Raw genomic sequence first — 21,095 nt, forward strand, 5'->3', positions numbered from 1 at the left:
CCCGTAGGAATATATGCGATCACTGTGGCCGAGGCGGTCCACACGTGGTGGTAATGTTTACTTTTAGCGCAATCCAGTCACGTGGGTGAAAAGGTCCATTATAAAAAAATTCTCCTTCCAATTAATTCCCCACCAAAAAAATTTACGGTCATTGATGCAACCGTCGGCTCATTAGAATGTTATCCAATTAAACGCTATCCCTTCGTCTGTGCATGTCTTACAATGCTTTTCAGATTTCAGAAGCAACCCTACACCATGTCAATGGAGGTAAGTAATCAAGAGCATTATTAAGAGCTAACAAGTAAGGCGACGCAGGACAGATGCAAAAAGAGAACAACCTCAATAATCGGATAATAGAGGCTTTGCGCGGTAGCCATCTTGCAGGGCTGTTGTTTTGTTCCACGAGGAAACCTCCTTTGTGCATACCCTACGGAACAAAAGCCTTGGCAGCCATGTAAACCCTCCATGCACTTCTGGTGATGTGAGAGAGAAGATATACAGCTATGCATGAATATCCTAAAAATTCTTGTTGTACTGAAAAAGTGCATTCGTTTTCATGACATTGACTGCAATGTTAGGAACTGTTTCTTGCTCACTTATTGAAAAATGGCCACCACGTAAACTTGAATACAACAGAGGTGGTACCGCAGAGCATATGCAGATCGTGACAACATAGACCATACAGATTCTTACCATAACAAATTCAACTACAGTAATTAGTAGAAGTAATTCTTCTTTCCAATCCAAACCCTGGGTTATCTCAACACAAGCACATGAAGCAACGCAGGTGTTGTTATCACTAACTCGGCATTATTTATTTGGTGAAGGGGGGGGGCTGCCTCCCCTTGCCACCCTAGATCAGCGCCTGAATCTTGAAAATATATTTAATGGATACTTTCACTGAATATTGGACTCTGTTGATTAATAAAGGGACGCTGTATTGATCGCGATTAACAGTAGTGAATTTTAAAAAGTTCTTAACTGGCTGTTTTTTATTTCTTTATTTTGTTTTTCCATTCCAGTTCCCTTTTCTGCTGTCTTTTCTAATTATCAGTTTTTTACCATAAATAACATGAGGCAATATTCTCAAAGAGTTTTACCCATCACTGCAATTAACGTACAAAATCAATTATTACTTATCTTGAATCGATGAAATACACGCTGGAAATCAATGGCAGCAGAATAACACATATTCCCTAAGGTTAAGTACAAAAGACACGTTCTAAGAAAAATGCTATTTTTTAATCCTCGCTCTCGATGCTATATAGCAGTGATGTAGTCGAGTACTTTTTGAGAATGAAGTTCTCTACCAAATATTTAACTAGTTAGGAGGGAACAAAGCTGACGTACATCGGCATTTGATGGTTCATGCATAAAGGTAAGATTCCAAAGCAACATAATGACTTCAGATCATCACTGTTTGATTAAAATTAACTAGTTAGGACAAAAACACTCGGAAAGTACTCGGCCGATTACTTTCCAAGTACTTTTCTCCTTAAAACTTAAATTTTACACAACTGGGAGTGTCTGAATTATAACATTTATTTTGTAATCTTACCTTTGCACATTTACCATCAAATGCCTGTGCACTCTGGCTTTATTCCCTCTTACCCAGTTCAGTATTTTGCGGAGAACGTTGGTACTCGGAAAGTACTCGACTACAACACTGCATAGTATTCGTCTCAACAAACCCGTTTCGTTAATCCACAACGTACATCACCTGAATGGCTGCTGATCGAATTCATTCCATGCTCCGCAGACATGTCTGACTAGAATATTTTGGCATAAAGGATTCTAACTGTATTTTCATCAAACTTGTTAATTATTATGTGGCTTTGTCCGTACATTCTTCTAGTCAATCATTTAAATGTAGCATGGCACCAAAAACAGCGATCTCTTCTTATCTTGTGAAAATCCATTATCCCAGGCGCTAGGATGTCTTTCCTGGAGGGCATAGCACTCAGATCGGCGCATGCGCAGTAAATAACTAATCATCAGTAGTAGGGGAGTGATTCTGAGGTATTTTCAAGCAAAGCCGTGATTTCCATCACCTTTCCTTTCCATTTCTTTGCCTCGTTTCCTTCCATTGCACCTGATTTTGTTGGTATTTTTGTCGTGCAGCTACCCCGACGTTACAAAGGTACAACGTTCACTTCTGCACTAAATCTTCGATGCAGCGGAGAAATGGTGTCAAACATCACGAACAGAAAACTTCGATGAGGGGCAGAAACTGTTTCAAAAATAATAAGAGAAGTGGCGTTTGCAAACTATAGTTGACTAAAATATCTTCAACTACCAAGACAAAAACTGCAGGTTCCGAGCGCGTGAAACTCCGTTATTATACAAAAGTGCGAAAAGTTTCTTTACATCACCATTTTACACACACACCTGGTATTTTAAGGTATAACATATGCAAAATAGATGATGTTGCCTTTTGATGTGAGTTAAGTCGGGGAGGTTAATTACTCGATCGACTCCTTTTACCTCTCAAATAACAAGTTCTGTTGATTCAGTCAAGTTTAAGTTGGCAACTTTTCCTGTTCCCTCGATCAACATTTGGTTCCATTAAAGAGAAACGTGAGGTCGCTGGTTAAACTCAAAACGCACATCAACTCATTCATACAATCATGTTTGTGTGGGGGGCGGGTTAACAGGCTGTACAACGGTTTTGTCCAATTTAAGAGTGCTGTAACCTCAAAGCCACGACGGACACAGAAAGAAGTAGCACATGTGAACTGGTGTACAACTCAACATAAACCACTGATTGAACCTACCCAATAAAAAGTTCATGTGCCCAGAGCAATTTACCATTTTACATGGTGCTACGTTTATGCAGTTCAGAATGTGTGACAGTCTCGATTGACAAAGAGGTCGTTGTTGACGCTTAGTTCACCGTGGAAAGGTCACATTTCTGTGCTATTTTAAACCGGTAAACAAGTCTGGAAATACACCGTTTTTTGTACGCAGTGAACATTCTAAAAGAACTTAGGCCTATCTCCACTGGGACTCAATTAATATCACTCAAAGTATCCGATCGAAACCTATTACATTTAAAGACGTTTCCCGAATAAATGGAGCTTATACAAGAATTTGGAGTCAGCATGAGAAGTTTGGTCGAAATCACTAGATACAAATTGCAATCATGTTTCGTAGCTTGGGTGACTGAATATTGAAAAGAATCCAAAAGCGAATTATACTTAACACGTACCCATTACGAAGTCCCTCAAAATGCTAAGTAATGATTTAAATAGCGTGTATACTGTACATACAGATGTGAGAAACACATACATCGAAATTGTTTTACATTTGGAGTGTGGGTTGAGCTTTGCACTCAGACTTGAACAGACTGGCCAGTGGCTTAGGATTGGTCTGTGAAATAGCAGTTACTTCCTGGTTATATTTAAAGTCAACGTCGGGGCCCTTTTGTCATTTCTCAACGAACAATTGATCATTTATTACGGGAACCCGGAAGAACATCTTTGCAAACTGCCCATAGATGCCATTACATGTATTTCCGCATGAGTTCCGCAGGCTTTGTGCTTTGGGCCATAATAGGGTAGGCCTAATGCAGGCAAACCTGTATCATAGAGAATCATGGATTAACGATCGAAAATGTACCTTTCAGTGATTTGCTTGAAAGAGCAGGAAATCAATTAATGATTGAATTGAATTAGGCCTATTGAATGAGTGAAAACCTAGCAGAAATTATGAATATGAGTGAAGTAATTAATTGTCATATGGTTTTAAAAGTTGGAACATTTTCGATTTCCTGTACATTATGGTTGTGAAGAAAAAAATAGCGGCATTGTTTTCCTGTCGGCACTGAGTATAAAAACGGACTTAATTCAAAAAGTACAACTTAATTTACTGTGATAGGCCTACAGCGAGTTAAAAAAGAAATACATAACGATAATGGGGTCGGCTCCTAAGGCCTGGACAGTTGATCAAAATTGACCACAACCAACGCACCTATAGGCCTAATCGGATTATAATCTACATAGAATTTCATTAGGAAAAGATATATAAAAAATGAGTAGTTCTGACGGATATTTTTGGTAGACGTAGGCCTAATAGTAGATACTGGACCGTGCTCATTATTCGCTCCTTATCGCGACTGTTACGGGTACGAACCCCAGTATGAAACACAAAGAAACTTTCACTGCATAAAATAAAACTCGAACACCAGGGAACTGAGAGTTATAAAATAGGCCCTGGCAGCATACAGTAAGGCCTACCGCGAAACACACTTCAGTTAGAACTTAGAAACAACAAAAAAATGGCCTGCGCGCACTATTTGTGTAACACGACATATTGATTTCTGGACATTTATTACCTCAGCCCATTTCGTTTCACCATAAACCTGGAGGAGAAAAAACTTTTTTCTAGGTCTATAAGCAGCCACCGTCTTCATTTCTCAGAGCACGTTTTTTATATTGACACGAGTATCAATACATTATGTTTTAGAGTCATACCTTCATTTCTGTTTTTATATATATCCAGAACATTAGAAAAAATAATGGAACCTACTCACTATTTCCCTCCAACAAAATCACGCCCCTTACACTCGTAGGGCCTAGCGTCCAATTTTCATTCTGCAGGTTGCGGCCGCAACCGACAACCCAGCTGATTCACCTTTAATAATTTTTTGCAGTATAGTACGTCAGCGCTGGCGCTGCGCATATGGCGTGGCACAGGACAGGTGACCCAGCATGCAACATTCAAAATGGACGCCGCCTCTCGGAGACTTCACCGGCAAAGTTGACCCTGTATTCTGCAGATTTCCTAGTTCATGTTTATCGATATTATAAGTGTCCTTGTAGTGAAAGAAAATAAAATGCAAAGTTAGACCTTCAGGATGAGTTCTAGACGTGGACATTTCAAGGATAGGATTTTAGAAGGCATTGGAAAGGCTATCAAGGAGGTAGGCCTATGTTTAGTTTTGATTCGTCATATGACTTGGGTCACATGAATGACATGCATGATCAGCTGGTGAATAAAGCCATGGAGGTGATTCTACCTCCATGATAAAGCTTTGTCATCTTTGTAGGTGCGGCGATACACATGCACCACATAGATGAAGGATGGTAAAGAAATCCTTATTAAAAAAAATAAAGAAAACAGAAAGAGTTCCAATACAGACGCCGATTGACACCCTGTGCACAAACCCAAGAATGAGACTTTGTGGTACGTCTGAAAAGTTCCAAGTGCCATTGCTCATGTTGCTATCTCTTTATGTTACTTGAAAAAAATAGGAAGTGAACTTAATGACATGGTTTGTTCCCTCCTAAATTGAACTCTTCTGTACATGTTTTTGCTTCCTGATGGCTAATATTTAAAGTAATAGGTCACTTGAATTCCTGGCGTCTATACGGAACTCTTCCCAAAACCGTTCAGCTGGTTCCGAAAACTATGTTTTAATGTTAAAAACATGACTATAATGACTAAGGCAGTGTACGTACATGATTCACATAGGCCTAGACCTACCTGATCTTGTTGGGCTTGATCGCCCCCTAGTTAATCTTATTGTAAGATTTTTTAATAATTTCGCTAGCAGCCAATAGTTTTTCTTCATGGTTGTGAAAAACTGGGACAAATTACAGAATACCCTGCCTCTTGGAAGTTACCCCCTTGAAATGGTTGGCTACGTTGTTGAAAAGGCTGTGGTGCAGTTGAAGCTGCAAAATGAAACAGGTGCAGTTGCAAACGGGCAAAGTAGCAAATGGGCAAAGGCTAACTAAATGGGATTTCACGTGGGGATGCAAAGGTCAGTGAATGGAGGATGAATTAATGGGGCTAGTGGGAAAAATTCGAAGTCCAAACCAAGCAACCCGTAGCCGGCTATGATGTTGCAAAGGCGTCAGTTCGAAAGCTAGGCAAGGGTGTCAAAAACTTTATTACCCTTCTAAAAACTATAGAGGAAGGACACAGAAGGAGTTTGAACTGCCCGGGCTGTAACATCTGGCCAATTACTGCTTTCTGGCATGCCTAGTACATGTATGTCCGTAGCCAGAGCGCAGCGAACGCTTGCTACGCACCATCTGTTTCACAACCACGAAACCCCTTTGTACCCTATGATCGCCGCCGCAATTTGTCGATGGTAATCTGCATCCTTAAAACTCCGTGTACTGAGGTATAGGAAATTAAATATTCTTACCTTTGTTGGTTCTGTGTATGATCTTATGACAACATCCAATTTAATGCTTCCACAGTTGCTTGCATTATGCTGTATGCCCTAAATCTACATGTATATGTGCAGTCATCTTTGAGCTGTTTCTTCTGGAGTTATTTTGGGAGTAAATAGCCCACTTGTTTACAAGATATTGTGTTTTGTTTGAATCATTTTTCTGATGGCATTTGTACAAAAGCATATTTTATGAGATTTCACGACCACTCCCTGTGATTAAATAGTACATTTTGTTCCTAATGAACTAAGCTTTCAAGCAGTAGTGAACATTTTGTCGGCCAGTCTTAGCCAAATTTGTATCAAGTCTTTGAACACTGATGTATTGAACGAAGGAGAATAAAATTACAAGCTTTACATGGATAATGGAAAAGTGTATCAAAATTTTAAAAAGTTTATTTACGATGGCAAAAGTAGGTCTAATATCAGGAATTTTCTCTCTCTATTTCCTTGTCACAGTGATAATTTGTATTTAATTACAAGCAAAAAAATACAAGTATTGCTCGGATATTGCTGGCCGTGCTTGTCCAGCTAAGATGCAGGCAGTATTCATGCATTTTGGAAATGTTTTCTATTATTTGTCTGTCTCGGCGGCGACCTTCATTGAACACTTTGAAGTGCCTGAGTTGCAACTCCTTCTGTGTCCTTCCTCTATGTAAAAACCATCCTCCAAAGCCATGATTACAGGAGCAAGTGTAATCAGCTATTTGATGAGTTTAGCCGCCCATTCAAAAACGGGATATTCGAACATGGGCAATTCTAACACGGCATTTTCTGGCCTATTACATGTATGTACATGTAGGTGAAGCCCTGTGTGTATTTTGTATGTGAGTTGTCAAGCGAGACATCGTAGTTGGCTACGATGTGGGAGAGACAGGTGGCCGGGTATTCTGCAATTGTGCCGAAAACTGCTTTAAAGGGAAGTTAAGCTATGGATTTCATGCAGGATCGATCCATTGTGCAGAGTGAACTCATTTTGAAAACACTAGAAAAATGCATTTGTAAAAGAGAATAATTTTCACCCTTAAATACAAATTTTCATTCACTGTTTTATTTTCTTCGTTGGAAAGGTTCATGACTTCAGTTGCAGCGCTGATGGTGAAGTTGTGACAGTCACAAATGATGACAGACCCCTACAGAAACTTGTGGAGAGACTTGACCATGCATTCTTGCATGGGTAAGATGAAAAATGGCAAATAAAATGTATCTTTCCCGGAAACCAGTCTTTGCTGTTCATTATTGCTCAGTGGTCCAGTCTTTGCTGTGCACTATTGCACAGTGGTCCAGTCTTTGCTGTGCACTATTGCACAGTGGTCCGGTCTTTGCTGTGCACTATTGCACAGTGGTCCGGTCTTTGCTGTGCACTATTGCACAGTGGTTCGGTCTTTGCTGTGCACTATTGCACAGTGGTCCGGTCTTTGCTGTGCACTATTGCACAGTGGTCCAGTCTTTGCTGTGCACTATTGCACAGTGGTCCAGTCTTTGCTGTGCACTATTGCACAGTGGTCCAGTCCTCTCTGTGCACTATTGCACAGTGGTCCAGTCTTTGCTGTGCACTATTGCACAGTGGTTCGGTCTTTGCTGTGCACTATTGCACAGTGGTCCAGTCTTTGCTGTGCACTATTGCACAGTGGTTCGGTCTTTGCTGTGCACTATTGCACAGTGGTCCAGTCTTTGCTGTGCACTATTGCACAGTGGTCCAGTCTTTGCTGTGCACTATTGCACAGTGGTCCAGTCTTTGCTGTGCACTATTGCCTAGTGGTCCAGTCCTCTCTGTACACTATTGCACAGTGGTCCAGTCTTTGCTGTGCACTATTGCACAGTGGTTCGGTCTTTGCTGTGCACTATTGCACAGTGGTCCAGTCTTTGCTGTGCACTATTGCACAGTGGTTCGGTCTTTGCTGTGCACTATTGCACAGTGGTCCAGTCTTTGCTGTGCACTATTGCACAGTGGTTCGGTCTTTGCTGTGCACTATTGCACAGTGGTGTATTTACAGGTACAGGTAGATAAGTTGAGTTAAGGTCGGTTTTTTATTTGGTGCAAAAGTGAATGCAAACATGAGTTTTATTACAGCACAACAAATAATGTCAAGCACTGTAAATGGGCACAAAATTGACTGATTTCAACTGTGTGTCTACGGCATCGATTGCATACTCATGTTCTCTGTAATTCCAAGTATGAGGGGACATTTAGTTTACACCTCTTAAAACTATAGGAAGTGAAGTCACATTCTTTTCAGTTGGTGATTACGTGTATAATGTTCTCTGTTTATTGCTTGTTGTGTAGTTTGAAAAATGTAACCCGAGGCTACTGGGGTGTTGCGAAGCTCTTCGCTCATCGAGGTATCATCGATGAGATTTCCAAGCTGGACCGACTGACCACAGACCTGGGCAGAAGTAAGTCAGAAAGACTTGAAGTAATCTCCAAGTCCTCAAAAGCATTAAAAAAAATTGGTGCTGAATTTGAGAAGACATTCTTCGGGTAGTGCTAAATTTATTTGTGTAATGTGTCTTTGTTTTTGTTTAGGTCGGGCATGGCTGTACAAATCATTGAACGACACATCACTGGAGAGTTATCTCAGGTGTTTTCAAGAAAATCCAGCAACTGTGAGAAAATACTATGTGGAGTGAGTATCCTGAATTTCAAAATGATCTTAATTGGCATAGCCCTTGTTATTGAATAACGTCATCTACTTTACTTACAACTCTAGACACTAGTGCAGCAAGGACTCAAGTTGTAACAATTTGGAAGATGGATGAGAAATCATAGTCCATCGAATGGAAGATCTATTAGATACGTACATGTATGGGTGCTTTCCATTATTATTTGGGGTAACCCTGTTCTGGGGATGGTCACGTGTGCTGTGTCAAACAACTAAGACTGTGGGGATCGTAGAACCCAATCCAATGCATTAAGTGATGTGCATGCAAAGTTGGCAATGAATTATGTATAACATTGTGACCAATCAGGGGGTGTTAATATTAATCTGTTATCAGCTGACAACAATAAACCACTCATTCGCCTTAGTGTCCTTGCCCATTCACAGCTCTTAATGCATAAAATTTGCATATAAAAGTCATTCAGTTATGCCCAGTCTTGTAATTGACAAGTTTCCCCAATATTGAATTCATTGAAGCAGTAACATAGATTTCCTGTATTTGTTTATTGTTGTTGTTGTGTTTACATAGGACAGGGATGCTGAGAGATAAACAAAGAGTCATGGTGCTCCAGACCCTTATAGCTGGGCTAGACTTTGTGACCTTTGACCTCGAAATAGTGAGTAAAACTCTGAGTTTGTAATTGCCCTTGTTTCAGCTTCAGCTTATCGTGAATGTCTTATTTATCTTTTGGGACTACCTGTTAAAAGTAGCGAGGGATGGTTTTTAATTTGATGTCTTTTGATAGCTGAATGATTTTCCTTTTCAGAACATAGCCTATTTTGATTTGGTCAGCTACATTCCTCGCTGTGCCTCCATTTCTGAACCTGAAGATGATGTCACAACTCCATCCAATGACAGTGTACCAACAACTCCGAGTACCCCGGCCACCTTACCTGACATCGACGGTGTTTCCTCCATCACTAGTCCTGACCCATTCTCACCAATGGATGAATCGCCACAATCTGGAATCAGCATTCCAGATATTGCCATCAAGAACAAATCGACAATTGAAAAACAGCATTCATTTCCCCAGCATTATTCTGAAATAGATGAGAACGTTCCACCACTAGTTGAGACCCCACCTCAAAATGGTAACGAAACAAGGCAGGCACAAGGAAGCAAGTTTATCAACCGATCCTTCAGTGCTGGGAAGATTATTGAAGGGAAACCAACAAGACCTGTGACACTTGGTATTCCATCTCGTACCGAGAGATCCCTTAGTTCTGATGCTTCACTGAAATCAGTGGAAGAAGGGTTTGAAGATGGCGACCTTGAAGTCATTCGTGTGAAAACCAAGAAAAGCAAAAAGGGACACAAGAAGAGGAAGGGTGACAGGACATCACTGGATGGAGATAAGCTGAAAAGACAGGGAAGCTCTGGAACACTGAGCTCAACCTGCGAAGAAATCGAGACACCAAGTCCGAGATGGGATACCCAGATTGGCGACTCAATATCCAAAAGTAGTTCTTACTCATCATTGCAGAGTTTCTCTGACCGTGGATCGTTGAATGAGTCTGCCAATCTCGGCAGAGCAGATGCAGATAGTTTAAGCAGCATCACATTTGATGTCAAACCTGAAAATTCTGATGAGACTGATGGTGGAATGGGTCTTCAAAAACTTGTTCAAGATGAGAAAACAGCTGACGTGAGAGTGGACTCTGATTTTGAGCCTAAGTCACTTGACAGCGACTCAGCATTACCAACCAATTCTGTTCTTGCCAAGCACCAACCTGAAATTATACAACCAGATGTAAAGCCCAACTTGGCCCCTCCATCTAGAGCCAGTCTCAACTTTGATGAAACGGTGATGATGACTCTCAGCACTCCACCGTCGCAAGAAGCAATCCCAGCAGATACTTTGTTGACCCAAGTCATCTCTAGCTACAACCCGAAGACTGATCATCAAGAGAACCAGAGCCAATCGGATGAGTTTACTAGCTCCTTATCTACCGTGCCATCAGAAGCAGTGCCAAGTTTTGCTAGCCTCTTCACCCAATCTCCTTCCTCAACATCCTTCAGTCTAGATGACCCTCTGCCTCCATCCCCAAGCACCTCCTCCTACTCTGCCTCAGACATCTCAGCCAATCCGAGTGAGGAAGATGCAAAAGCCATGAGGTCATCGTCGGATGCAGGCTCCTCCTTCAAGGAATCCATTGAGGGGGATGAGAGCATGAGTGATGGTGTCAAGGAAATCGCATCTAAGATGGCAGAGGTGGATGCTGGAAGTGAATGTCATGAAGCAGAAATTGCGTGAGTGTTTACGGATGACAAATCACAAAATTTATTTCCCATGGGTGGTTATTAGTCAATTAGCTGCAGGATAGGAATACACTCATTCAGTGTAACACTAGAGAGGGAAAAATATGTCTTTGAACTACTCTTTAATTTTCTATTCTAAGAAATTTCTTATTATGTATGTAGTGGCCAAACATGTCAGCATTGCAAAGTAAAGTATTTCCAGCTTGGAGATCTCTTTTTGTTAAACATTTGGAGACTTTCTTAACAGACTAATACTTATTTATCTGTTGTAGTGTGGATAACAACCTTAAGCTGTACCTGATGCTTGAAATTTTCAAGAAGGAGCAAGAACAGTTTAAAAAGGTACACAGAATGTCTTGCAGAGGAACAGCGCCTTAACCCTAACCCCCCGAAGGGTTGCTGGCCCTAACCTTCCCCATTCACACAAAGTTAAGAGGCTGTTGGACTTTGTTTTTCTGAGGTGTGCCAAACCCAATGCAAAAGCCAGCTGTTATGGGCCTACCAGACCTATCCCTACAGAATTAAACACTTTACTACTGTTTAATTTGGTGTGGTTGGGGAAGGTTAGGGTTAAACTACTGGACAGAGTTCTTTCTGGACAATTATCCTGTTATAGGGCACCTCAGACCAGTATGCCAGAAATCATTTCTGCAATGTTTACATGCACAGTAAGAAGTACTTGGGTAATCCCAGAAATTAGGGGTCCATTTTTTTTTCATGCCCCTGCCACATCTGACACGATTTTATAAGTTCAGAATACATTTTCTTATTTCCAAGAGTGATGAATTAATGCAAATTACCTACCAAACAAATAGTTATAGTTTGAAATCAATTCCGGCGATATTTCCTTGTCAAATAATAAAGGTCAGATGTAACAGGGACACAAAAATGTCACACTTTATTTGCATAACCAACTACACAATCTGATTCGTGCAATGGCAAAGTATGCATTCTTGCTTGGATAAAGGAAGGGCATATTGATATGAATTATTTTTCTCGAGGACACACAGTTCAAACTGTTGGGTTCTGGGAAAAAAAGAACTTGTAATAACCAAACATGCATTATTGCAGAGTTATCCCAAGTTGTGCACCACCAACTCAAACTCTCATCTTGTACATGTACATTGTAGTTTCACTTCTCAGATCTATCAACCAGCATCCCCCCCCCCATCTGTACACGGTCAGTTCAGTTATCCTCCCACTTATTTACCCCTCATATTTTGTCTTGTATTTCCAGCTGATTCGTATGAGCACAGGTCACATGGAGGGTGACTTACAGCCGGCATTTATCCTCCTCACGGATCACATGTTATACATTCTGAGACAGGGTGACAAACAAGGTCACTACTCAACTCAGCAGAGGTTACCTTACACCAGCCTGGATTACATCTCGGTAAGTCTAGTCTCATCTCCCGATGGTGACCTCTCAAAGATCTTGTTTTCAATGTCTTGCATTAATCTAAATAGATCAAATTGTTGATACCGCAACCTTTGTAACTGGTGCATTATTTCTTCCTCAGAATGTTACATTTACATCCTTTCTTCATCATATTTTGTTTATGTTTTGGGATAGACAGAGGTTCAGAGAATCAAATGAAGACATTCTAGAATGTAGCTGCTCCATGTTCTTGAAAGAGCATGTAATCCATTATTCCCACAGGTGGGTTTGAACTACCAGACCGTTCAGATTGTCTGCACCAATAGGAGAAGACAGTACTGGCTGACGACAGGAGATGAAGTACTCACCAGGTCAGTTTGAAACCGCTCTGACAATTTAAATTGAGTGACTATTAATTATTCTAGTGCTTGTGATTCATTTTCTTCAGTTGAACTTAACTGCCCTGACTCCTCCAGTTACAATTACTTTTGTACATGACCTGGGAATTTGGAAAGACAAGTTTGATGTTGTTTTCAAGAGTTTATTCATTTATTTTACATCTTACAAGGAAAAGGGATGTGACAAGGAGCAGATGTCATGTCTGTCTCGGTCTTATGCGTTGTTTCAATTTCAAGGATAAGTGGGTTTTAAAGCACAGTGTGATTTCAGTCAGAGTCAAACCAATTCTGTAAGCAATCAAGTCCGACTAAATTATGCAGTTCAAGAGGTGCTTTGCAAGAGGTATGTTGATTGTCAAACTCTGAAATGTCACAAAGTCTGTCTGTTGTCTTTGCAGGTTCTTCCTGTCCTCATTGAGACATGTCACTGAGGAAAGCCAACAAACCAAGGAACCAATCAGCATTCTGACCGATGCTACAGCACAGATAATTACACTCCGAAAATGGGCTGCACAGGAAAGCAAGACTGAAGTAGGATATCAGAACAAACGTCTGAACAAATGATTGTGTTGAAAATTTAAAAACCAGCTGTTACTTGAACCAACTTAGTCTGCTGGTCCCATTTTTCAAACCTCCTGTGACCAACAAGTTGTTTAAGATTCACACTGACAGCTTTGAGATAGTTAAACTTGAAATATCCAGAGATATTTGTCTGTTGTGGCTGGTTTCTACCACTTATGTAGCAAGTTCGTCATGTTGGGTCCTGAATATCTTGAGCTCTTTCTTTCAGATGCATAACATCAAATTACACCTGTATTCCCTCATCCACTGGGAAGACTTGACTGACCTCTCCATGACCCCTGACCTCCAGCTGTATGAACCCCAGGTCACCAGGAAAGGTTACCTCCACTACAGGGTTGCCGGTAGCTTCCTCATGGGTAGCTCCTGGAAGAAGGCTTGGTTTGTCCTGAGGAATGAGATGTTCTCTAGGTTCATTCAGCAGAAGGACAGGCAGCCAGATCTCAGCGTGCAGCTAAGGTGTGACAAAGACATTGGAGCTCTGTCCTCTTTTTGCAGAGTTCATTGAGGGCGCTTTGTAGATACAACCAAACGGTTACAAAACCTGAAGTAATCAGCATGCAGTTAATGAGAAGGATACCCATTCTGTGCAATTTTTAGTTACGCTTCCCTTTGTTACCAACAGAACTCCTTATTTTGGTGGCTGCCGGCGGGTGAGAAATGGAGAGCGCCCTCACAGTTTTGAGCTGATTTTGTCCGATGGAGCATCGCTGGAGTTGGCATGTGACACAGAGGAGCGGGTTTCTGATTGGCTGCAGGCAATATGCCAGGTCGTTGCGCAATCAGTAAGTTTGGACATGGAGGCAGTGTTTTATCCAAGTCCCTGTCCACCTGTTCTGATGATAGGCAAAATTGTTTCGGAACAAAACCCCATTTATTACACAAATCTTTAACACTGGAGAATAAATCCTTACATTTCATCCCAAGTATTGAGAACAGTGGAAAACATGGCCACGGATAGTACCAAGTATTGAGAACAGTGGAAAACATGGCCACGGATAGCATTAAGTATATTGAGAACAGTGGAAAACATGGCCACGGATAGTACCAAGTATTGAGAACAGTGGAAAACATGGCCACGGATAGTACCGAGTATTGAGAACAGTGGAAAACATGGCCACGGATAGTGCCAAGTATTGAGAATAGTGGAAAACATGGCCACGGATAGTACCAAGTATTGAGAACAGTGGAAAACATGGCCACGGATAGCATTAAGTATTGAGAACAGTGGAAAACATGGCCACGGATAGCATTAAGTATTGAGAACAGTGGAAAACATGGCCACGGATAGTACCAAGTATTGAGAACAGTGGAAAACATGGCCACGGATAGTACCAAGTATTGAGAACAGTGGAAAACGTGGCCACGGATAGCATTAAGTATTGAGAACAGTGGAAAACATGGCCACGGATAGCATTAAGTATTGAAAACAGTGGAAAACATGGCCACGGATAGTATCAAGTATTGAGAACAGTGGAAAACATGGCCACGGATAGCATTAAGTATTGAAAACAGTGGAAAACATGGCCACGGATAGTACCAAGTATTGAAAACAGTGGAAAACATGGTCTCAGGATAGCACAAGGGGGCATCAATTTCATACATTTTGCTGGGAGTGGACTGGCAATTTCTAACGCCACCTGAAATATATGCTAATCCTCTGTGAAACCCTCTACATGTATTAAGGGAGAGCAAACATCTTTGTCATGAGTTGTAGGACTATAAGGGGAATTGTTTAACTAGACTTGTCACGTTTGCACTCTCTTTAATTTACAAACCTTTGTTCAAACTGTTGGTAGTTTTAATTTTTTGTTTTTATCACAAAGTGATCTATCTCGGTGATTGCTTACCATAAGGGATGCACCTGTGCCATGTATGTATTGTGCGTCTGTGAGGCTTTGTGTTTGAGATACGTCACTTTGTAGTTCAACTAATGAGTTTTGCATCCTGATTATCTTGATAATTTGGTTATTTGAATACAGCAAGTGGCAGCTACTAGTCCAACTCGTGGTCCAGCCCCCTGTCAGCCATGCTGTTCAGTCATCACTTCTCACAAACTCCTGATATGCCATGAAGATTGTCAGACTAACTTCTATCGTCTCTTGGCCGGTGTTGATATCACAGATATCTCTGGATTGAGTCACGATCCACAGGACGAGACATTTATCATTACTGTGAGTGGAATCATTGAAGTATTCATACATGTATTAAGTTTCTTGGGTAGATATGCCAACGTTGTTGATTTTTGAATTGTTTTTCTTATTTAGGAGAATTAATTTGAATTGTTTTTCTTATGTAGGAGAATTAATTTGTTCTTTTGTAAAAACAATTTGGCAGGAGTTTCAATCGGAGTGTGCCCAGAATCCCTGGGTGTTTTACTTCAACAGTGTCAAAGAGAAGGCAAAGTTTGAATCAACGTTGAGCAGCGTTTGGAAGGAACAACTTCAGGTCAGTCGGTAGCCGGCTATTCATGTGGCCATCCAGTGTCTATATCTTGTTAATCTTGGTAGTTACAATATCATAGTTTTCAAGTATTGCACTGATCAGAGTTGATGTGGTAATTGTTGCATATTTACACTTTACCAATGTCTTTGATTTTCTGACAAGTGATTTTCTGCCTCAAGAGATTGTTCAGTTTTTTAAACCATATTCATGTCTGACTATTAAATTCAGGATTTCTACTACAAATTGAACAGTCTTCTAGCTCTCAGCTTGAAAATTACAGAGGGACTGAAATCTGCATCTTAACTAAAACTTTACCAAAGGCTAAAAACATACAATTTTAAATATGTTACAAATATTGCCAACAAGACCCTCACTGTTCTTAAAAGAAACCAAGAAATAGATAATTGAAATGAGCTCTCTGAAAAACTCTTTTCAACATTTTGGGTGAAAACAGACTTAGGAAGAAACCGAAACTGAAATATGAGAGATAGATTGGATGGAATTTAGACCCAGGTTATAGAAGAAAAGTGCTCACTTTGTCAATATGGTCAGGGGATTCATCAAGTCTGAGAAATGCTCCATCAAACCCAATGTTATTTCTGTATTCTCATTTTCTTATGCATTATCATTGCAGGTTGATTTACCTGTAACATCCATTGATGATGACCGTCTACAGAAGAGATGCTGTGAGTGCTCGGCACTCATTCAATCGTCATGGCAACGTAGTGATAGTCTGATGAGAGGTCGTGTTGGAAGCAGTATATGGTAAAGTCAATTTTAGAATTAATGGGCTGGGCAAAATAAAGATTAGTTTCTAATCTCCGTGAGTGAATTTTGTTTTGCGTTACAATTGAATATGAAATTACATTGTTGCAAAACGACTGCCCAGATTTATGAGTTTTCTTGGGCCGAAATCATTCACCTATAGCTGTGGTTAAGAAGTAAGTATTACCTTCAATACAGGCCTTACAACTTATTCTTGGCATTCTGTACATTTTACTGGGACAAATTCAAATGTGGAGCTTTTGATATTGTTTAACTCTGTGGGAATAAACTCAGGAGATGGCTGGTACCAGAATAATGCGATGAAGGGGCTCAGTATCTCAGCATGCTTGCAGAGTCTGTTTAAAACACCAATTAATTAGGAAGAGAAGCAGGTTATTGGAAAAAGTTTGGGGAGAAGATTTTTCTTGTGTTTTCATGATTATCAGAACCTGCTGCTTCATATCTGAATTAGGAACGGAGAACATTGCTTGGAGAACAATCCAATGAGATTAAGAAGGTTTCGTGTTTTAAAGACCCTGTCTTAGAAGCATCCGATAGAATATAATTGTTCACAATATCGTAACAATCTTGTCCTGTACTGTGATTGTGAAGTATTTACTGTCATTTTGAAATATGTGTAAGCTTTAAAGCACGCGGAATTGTACAATGCTATTGAACAAGAGTAGATACTTTTATGCCAACCATTCAGGGGTGTAGCGAAAGCATTTTTGTGGGGGGGGGTGTGCCAGAGTCAATTTGCCGACTTGTAACTTGTTTGCCATTTTCTTGAGGTGTAAAATTCACGAAGCACAGGAAGTATGTGGTACGCTACATTTCTTGCTTCAGGGGAAATGCTGACGGCCAGTGTCCACCGTTTATGTACTAATTTTGGATTCATATTTTGACCAAAGTTGAATTTGCCGACTGGAATTACTTATGGGGGGTGCTGCACCCCCCCTACATCCCCGCGATTGCTTTCCCCTGATGCCATGCGATGTTGATGTACTAAGAAAAAATGGCATTTGAAATCAACAGAAACGTCCATCCAATAGAAACTAGTGATGACGATGAAGTACATACACTGTAACGAGAAGAGGAAACTGTTTACTCACTTTTAAAAAATTGAGTTTTTTGCTTTACCTTTGAGGTAGAAAACGTGGAAGTTTCAAGAGTTTTGCTTTTGAGATTCAAACGTGAAACTCTGGGGAAGTATAATTTCCTTTTTGTAACCAAAAAGGGAAGTATTTGGGTTCAAATTATGAAGTGCAATACAAATACAGTCAATGCTTCCACCAGAAAAAAGAGCAGTATTTGTGTTTTTATTTATATTAAATCTCTTTCATTTGGATAACCTTTTCCACTTGATTTTTATAGCTTTACCCGAGGTCATTTACTTTCTGAAACTGTACTTTTGATTTTTTACGTAAATGTTTTGTTATATTTCTAACATTAGATAAACAGAGTAAGTTATTTTAAACTGATCTATCCTTAAAACGTGATTAAGAATAATTGTTGAAAATGTATACGTCAAAACTGGTCTAAGTAAATGTGGCTTATTGATGAGTAGGAGGGTTCTCAATCAGAGCGCCACCAAGCGTTTTAAATCAAGAGTTGACTTTTAATTTCAAGGTTGACATCATGCAAATATTGCCCGGCAAATAATAATCATTCTTCGTTGTAAACATGCCGAGTCTTTAAAATATAATGTACTTGCACGGTCAAGTAAATATTTGTGACCAAAAAGATAAAATAGGAAATTGTGGGTTCTCAAGCAAAAAGAATACAATTTGTCAAACGTTAACCTCGTTTTCCTGCGAAACGGATGGTTTGCTTTAAATTGCTTGGTGACGCCCTGTATCAATCGTAAGTCGGCAAAATCGTATTGCTGTTATTGGACAAGCCTACCTTAATGTGTGTACATTGTGACTTAATGGTATTCTCGCGCCATACCTTAAGATTATGAAGTATTTAATACACAAGTGATTCATATATCATTGTTTGAGAAGTCACTGGATTTGGGAGATATGTGTATTGGGACACAATTGATGGAGCTGTTAGCAAAGTGACGTTTATCACCAGATAGAAAATGCACCTACTTACCCTCAGTTACGTTTAAGAATGTCATGCTTAGGCCTATGGCGTGTCAGTTATTCCCAGCTGATCTGTGCTAAACGTATAAATTTGGGACCCAAACCCTGAAACGGAATTGAAGTTGTAGACAGAGTCCTAATCTTATACAAAGCTAGTATGAAATATAACGCCTATATTCGCCAGGATGTCAAATGGTGGGATATACATTTACCAAACTTACGATTTGCGTATATTTATTTTCCTGCTACTGCCGATGAAAAACTACTTAAATGGAGACACATTTCATAGATATAGTCACATTTGTGATGATCAGTATCTAAGCGTCACCAACTCCGGAGAGATGGGCCCAGGTTGTCATGTCATGGGACGAGGGCGGGCTGGGAGTGTGCGAGGCTATACCATGGCAAAAAATGGAGTGTTGCTTGCAGGCATGGTTTGCTAAGAACGTCTGGAGTGAAGTTGTTTACTTCCCACGTGGTCATGCTTATGGTCTCCTCGGATCATCCTTATATTTGATCTATACCCATGCCATCAGAATTTGTGCTGAATTGAATAAATTTGCTGATAATGGAGTTGTTGATGTATCAGATATTCTAGTAACTATAATATGCTAGTAAAAATGGTCAATGAAAATGACGAATTTCATCCTGTCAGCGAGTGGAATTAGCCAGAGGGCTGAATCATGTCAGTCTGGATTTTGGCCTTTTTATGAGCACTTGCATGCTTGTTTCAAGTTCAAACACTTTTTTTGGACCGAACCGTTTTTTGGATCAGGTTTTACCTTCTAGCAAAACCTTGGCAAATAGAGCTAGTAAGGTTTGACCTATGAAGCGTTTGTTCCTGGTCAATACTAAACCCCTAGCGCAGGTACCTGCACAACGATGACGGAGAGAGAGGGGGGGGGACGGTACTGCCGATGGTGTGACTTTCGATGGGAAATTGGCTGGGCATAGGCTATACTTCTATCCTTAGGTGCTGTCCTAGCGCACACTCGTATACTTCGCTCCGTACGAACTACCCTAGCCCGCACGTATGTTGCCCGTACGGAGTATGGCCTGCACATCAAGCTTTTGCGATTGCACGGTGTCCCCGTAGGCTTATGGAATCTACAGTGATCCGTTTCCATCGAATCCACCGGGAAATAATCCCACAAAGGTGTTGAATTCATAATGATTTGCATTCTCTTGCGGTTCCCCTATGAAACAGTTTGAAATTCAACGGTTGAAAGTATGCCCAGGATTGACTGGTCAGTTTGATTTTGATCATGCCGCTGAATTTGTAACTTGACATGTATTTTAAGATATGGTGTCTGGGTGTGGTAATGTGTGGCACAGCGCACCGAGGGTACGTCAATGGGCCTGCCCTGTATACGATTGCATAATGGTTTGCCTGAAAATTTGCACTACGGTGAGCAATGTTGAATCCGATGTGACGTGTCGAACATTGTTACCAGTGCGTGCCTTTCACACTGACCTGTGAGCTCCATACATGCATCCTATGGGATAAGTAAGAACAGATGACTAACTTCATACTTTTCTCTCATTAATGTCTACTCATTAGACGCTGCGCTGTTCCGTCGGAAAAATAAAATGTGTTGATCCCCTCCTGTACTACTTCAGCGATGACACCGATGTTTGGCAATCACGCTCGTCTGAAAGGTTTCTATTTACAGAGTTTCTTTCTGGTAAACAAGTCATGTTTGAATTCCCAATCCTTAATATCTCCTGTGGATATGAGTGCAACCAATGGAAAAACTGCGACAAGAATTCCTGCAGCCGAGCAGACCACAGAGGTGGTCTTCTCTGTCGTCCGGGGAAATCTAACATCTAAATCCGCTGCGACGCGCGGAAGACAGCCACTCTGCAAAATGTCCGCTTCAATTAATTCGAAATCGTCCCAGCGAGTCGAGAGAAGACATCCACCCCTGATAATTCTAGCGATTCACAGTTGTAACACGCCGGGTGCTCTCAGGCGAAATTATATTCCAGGAATCTAGAGAGAATAGTCAGTGTAATGGAAAGTAACTGCATCATCGCTTCCTTTGTTTCCAGAAACGAGATGTTTTTTTTTCCAAGATATGTGGAAAAAATCTCTTTACAGCCTTATTTAAACAGGTTAATGCACTCAGCTATTCTAGTTTAATATTAAGACAAAGTTTTCGTTTCAGGCCTGTTTTCATCCCACGCTGCGCTACTTCATTTTATCTGCCCACTCTGTAATGTATTATGATTTATGGGAATAATTAATTCCACCCACTAGATAGGAAAAAAAGACCACTTTAAACGGTAGCTCTCCCGTGTAAGGTTTCATTTTGATCTTTGAAGTATATGAACATAGC

The 21,095-nt window shown here is 40.5% G+C and overlaps 1 protein-coding gene across 1 annotated transcript; it reads left to right on the top strand.

Moving 5' to 3' along the window:
- Positions 1-4,703: 4,703 nt before the first annotated feature.
- Positions 4,704-19,329, top strand: plekhm2 (pleckstrin homology and RUN domain containing M2). The gene is made up of 15 exons (XM_022234613.2): positions 4,704-4,921; positions 7,252-7,358; positions 8,469-8,578; positions 8,709-8,808; positions 9,371-9,458; positions 9,609-11,092; positions 11,374-11,443; positions 12,339-12,494; positions 12,762-12,850; positions 13,276-13,408; positions 13,668-13,915; positions 14,082-14,241; positions 15,439-15,630; positions 15,794-15,904; positions 16,536-19,329. Exons 1-15 carry the CDS (start codon positions 4,856-4,858, stop codon positions 16,668-16,670), a joined length of 3,249 nt encoding a protein of 1,082 aa, XP_022090305.2. The 5' UTR covers positions 4,704-4,855; the 3' UTR covers positions 16,671-19,329.
- Positions 19,330-21,095: the final 1,766 nt, after the last annotated feature.

This window comes from Acanthaster planci, linkage group LG16 (assembly GCF_054643075.1).
Source record: "Acanthaster planci isolate LZ-2023a linkage group LG16, COTS_SCS, whole genome shotgun sequence".
In the NCBI taxonomy this organism is placed as follows: domain Eukaryota; kingdom Metazoa; phylum Echinodermata; class Asteroidea; order Valvatida; family Acanthasteridae; genus Acanthaster; species Acanthaster planci.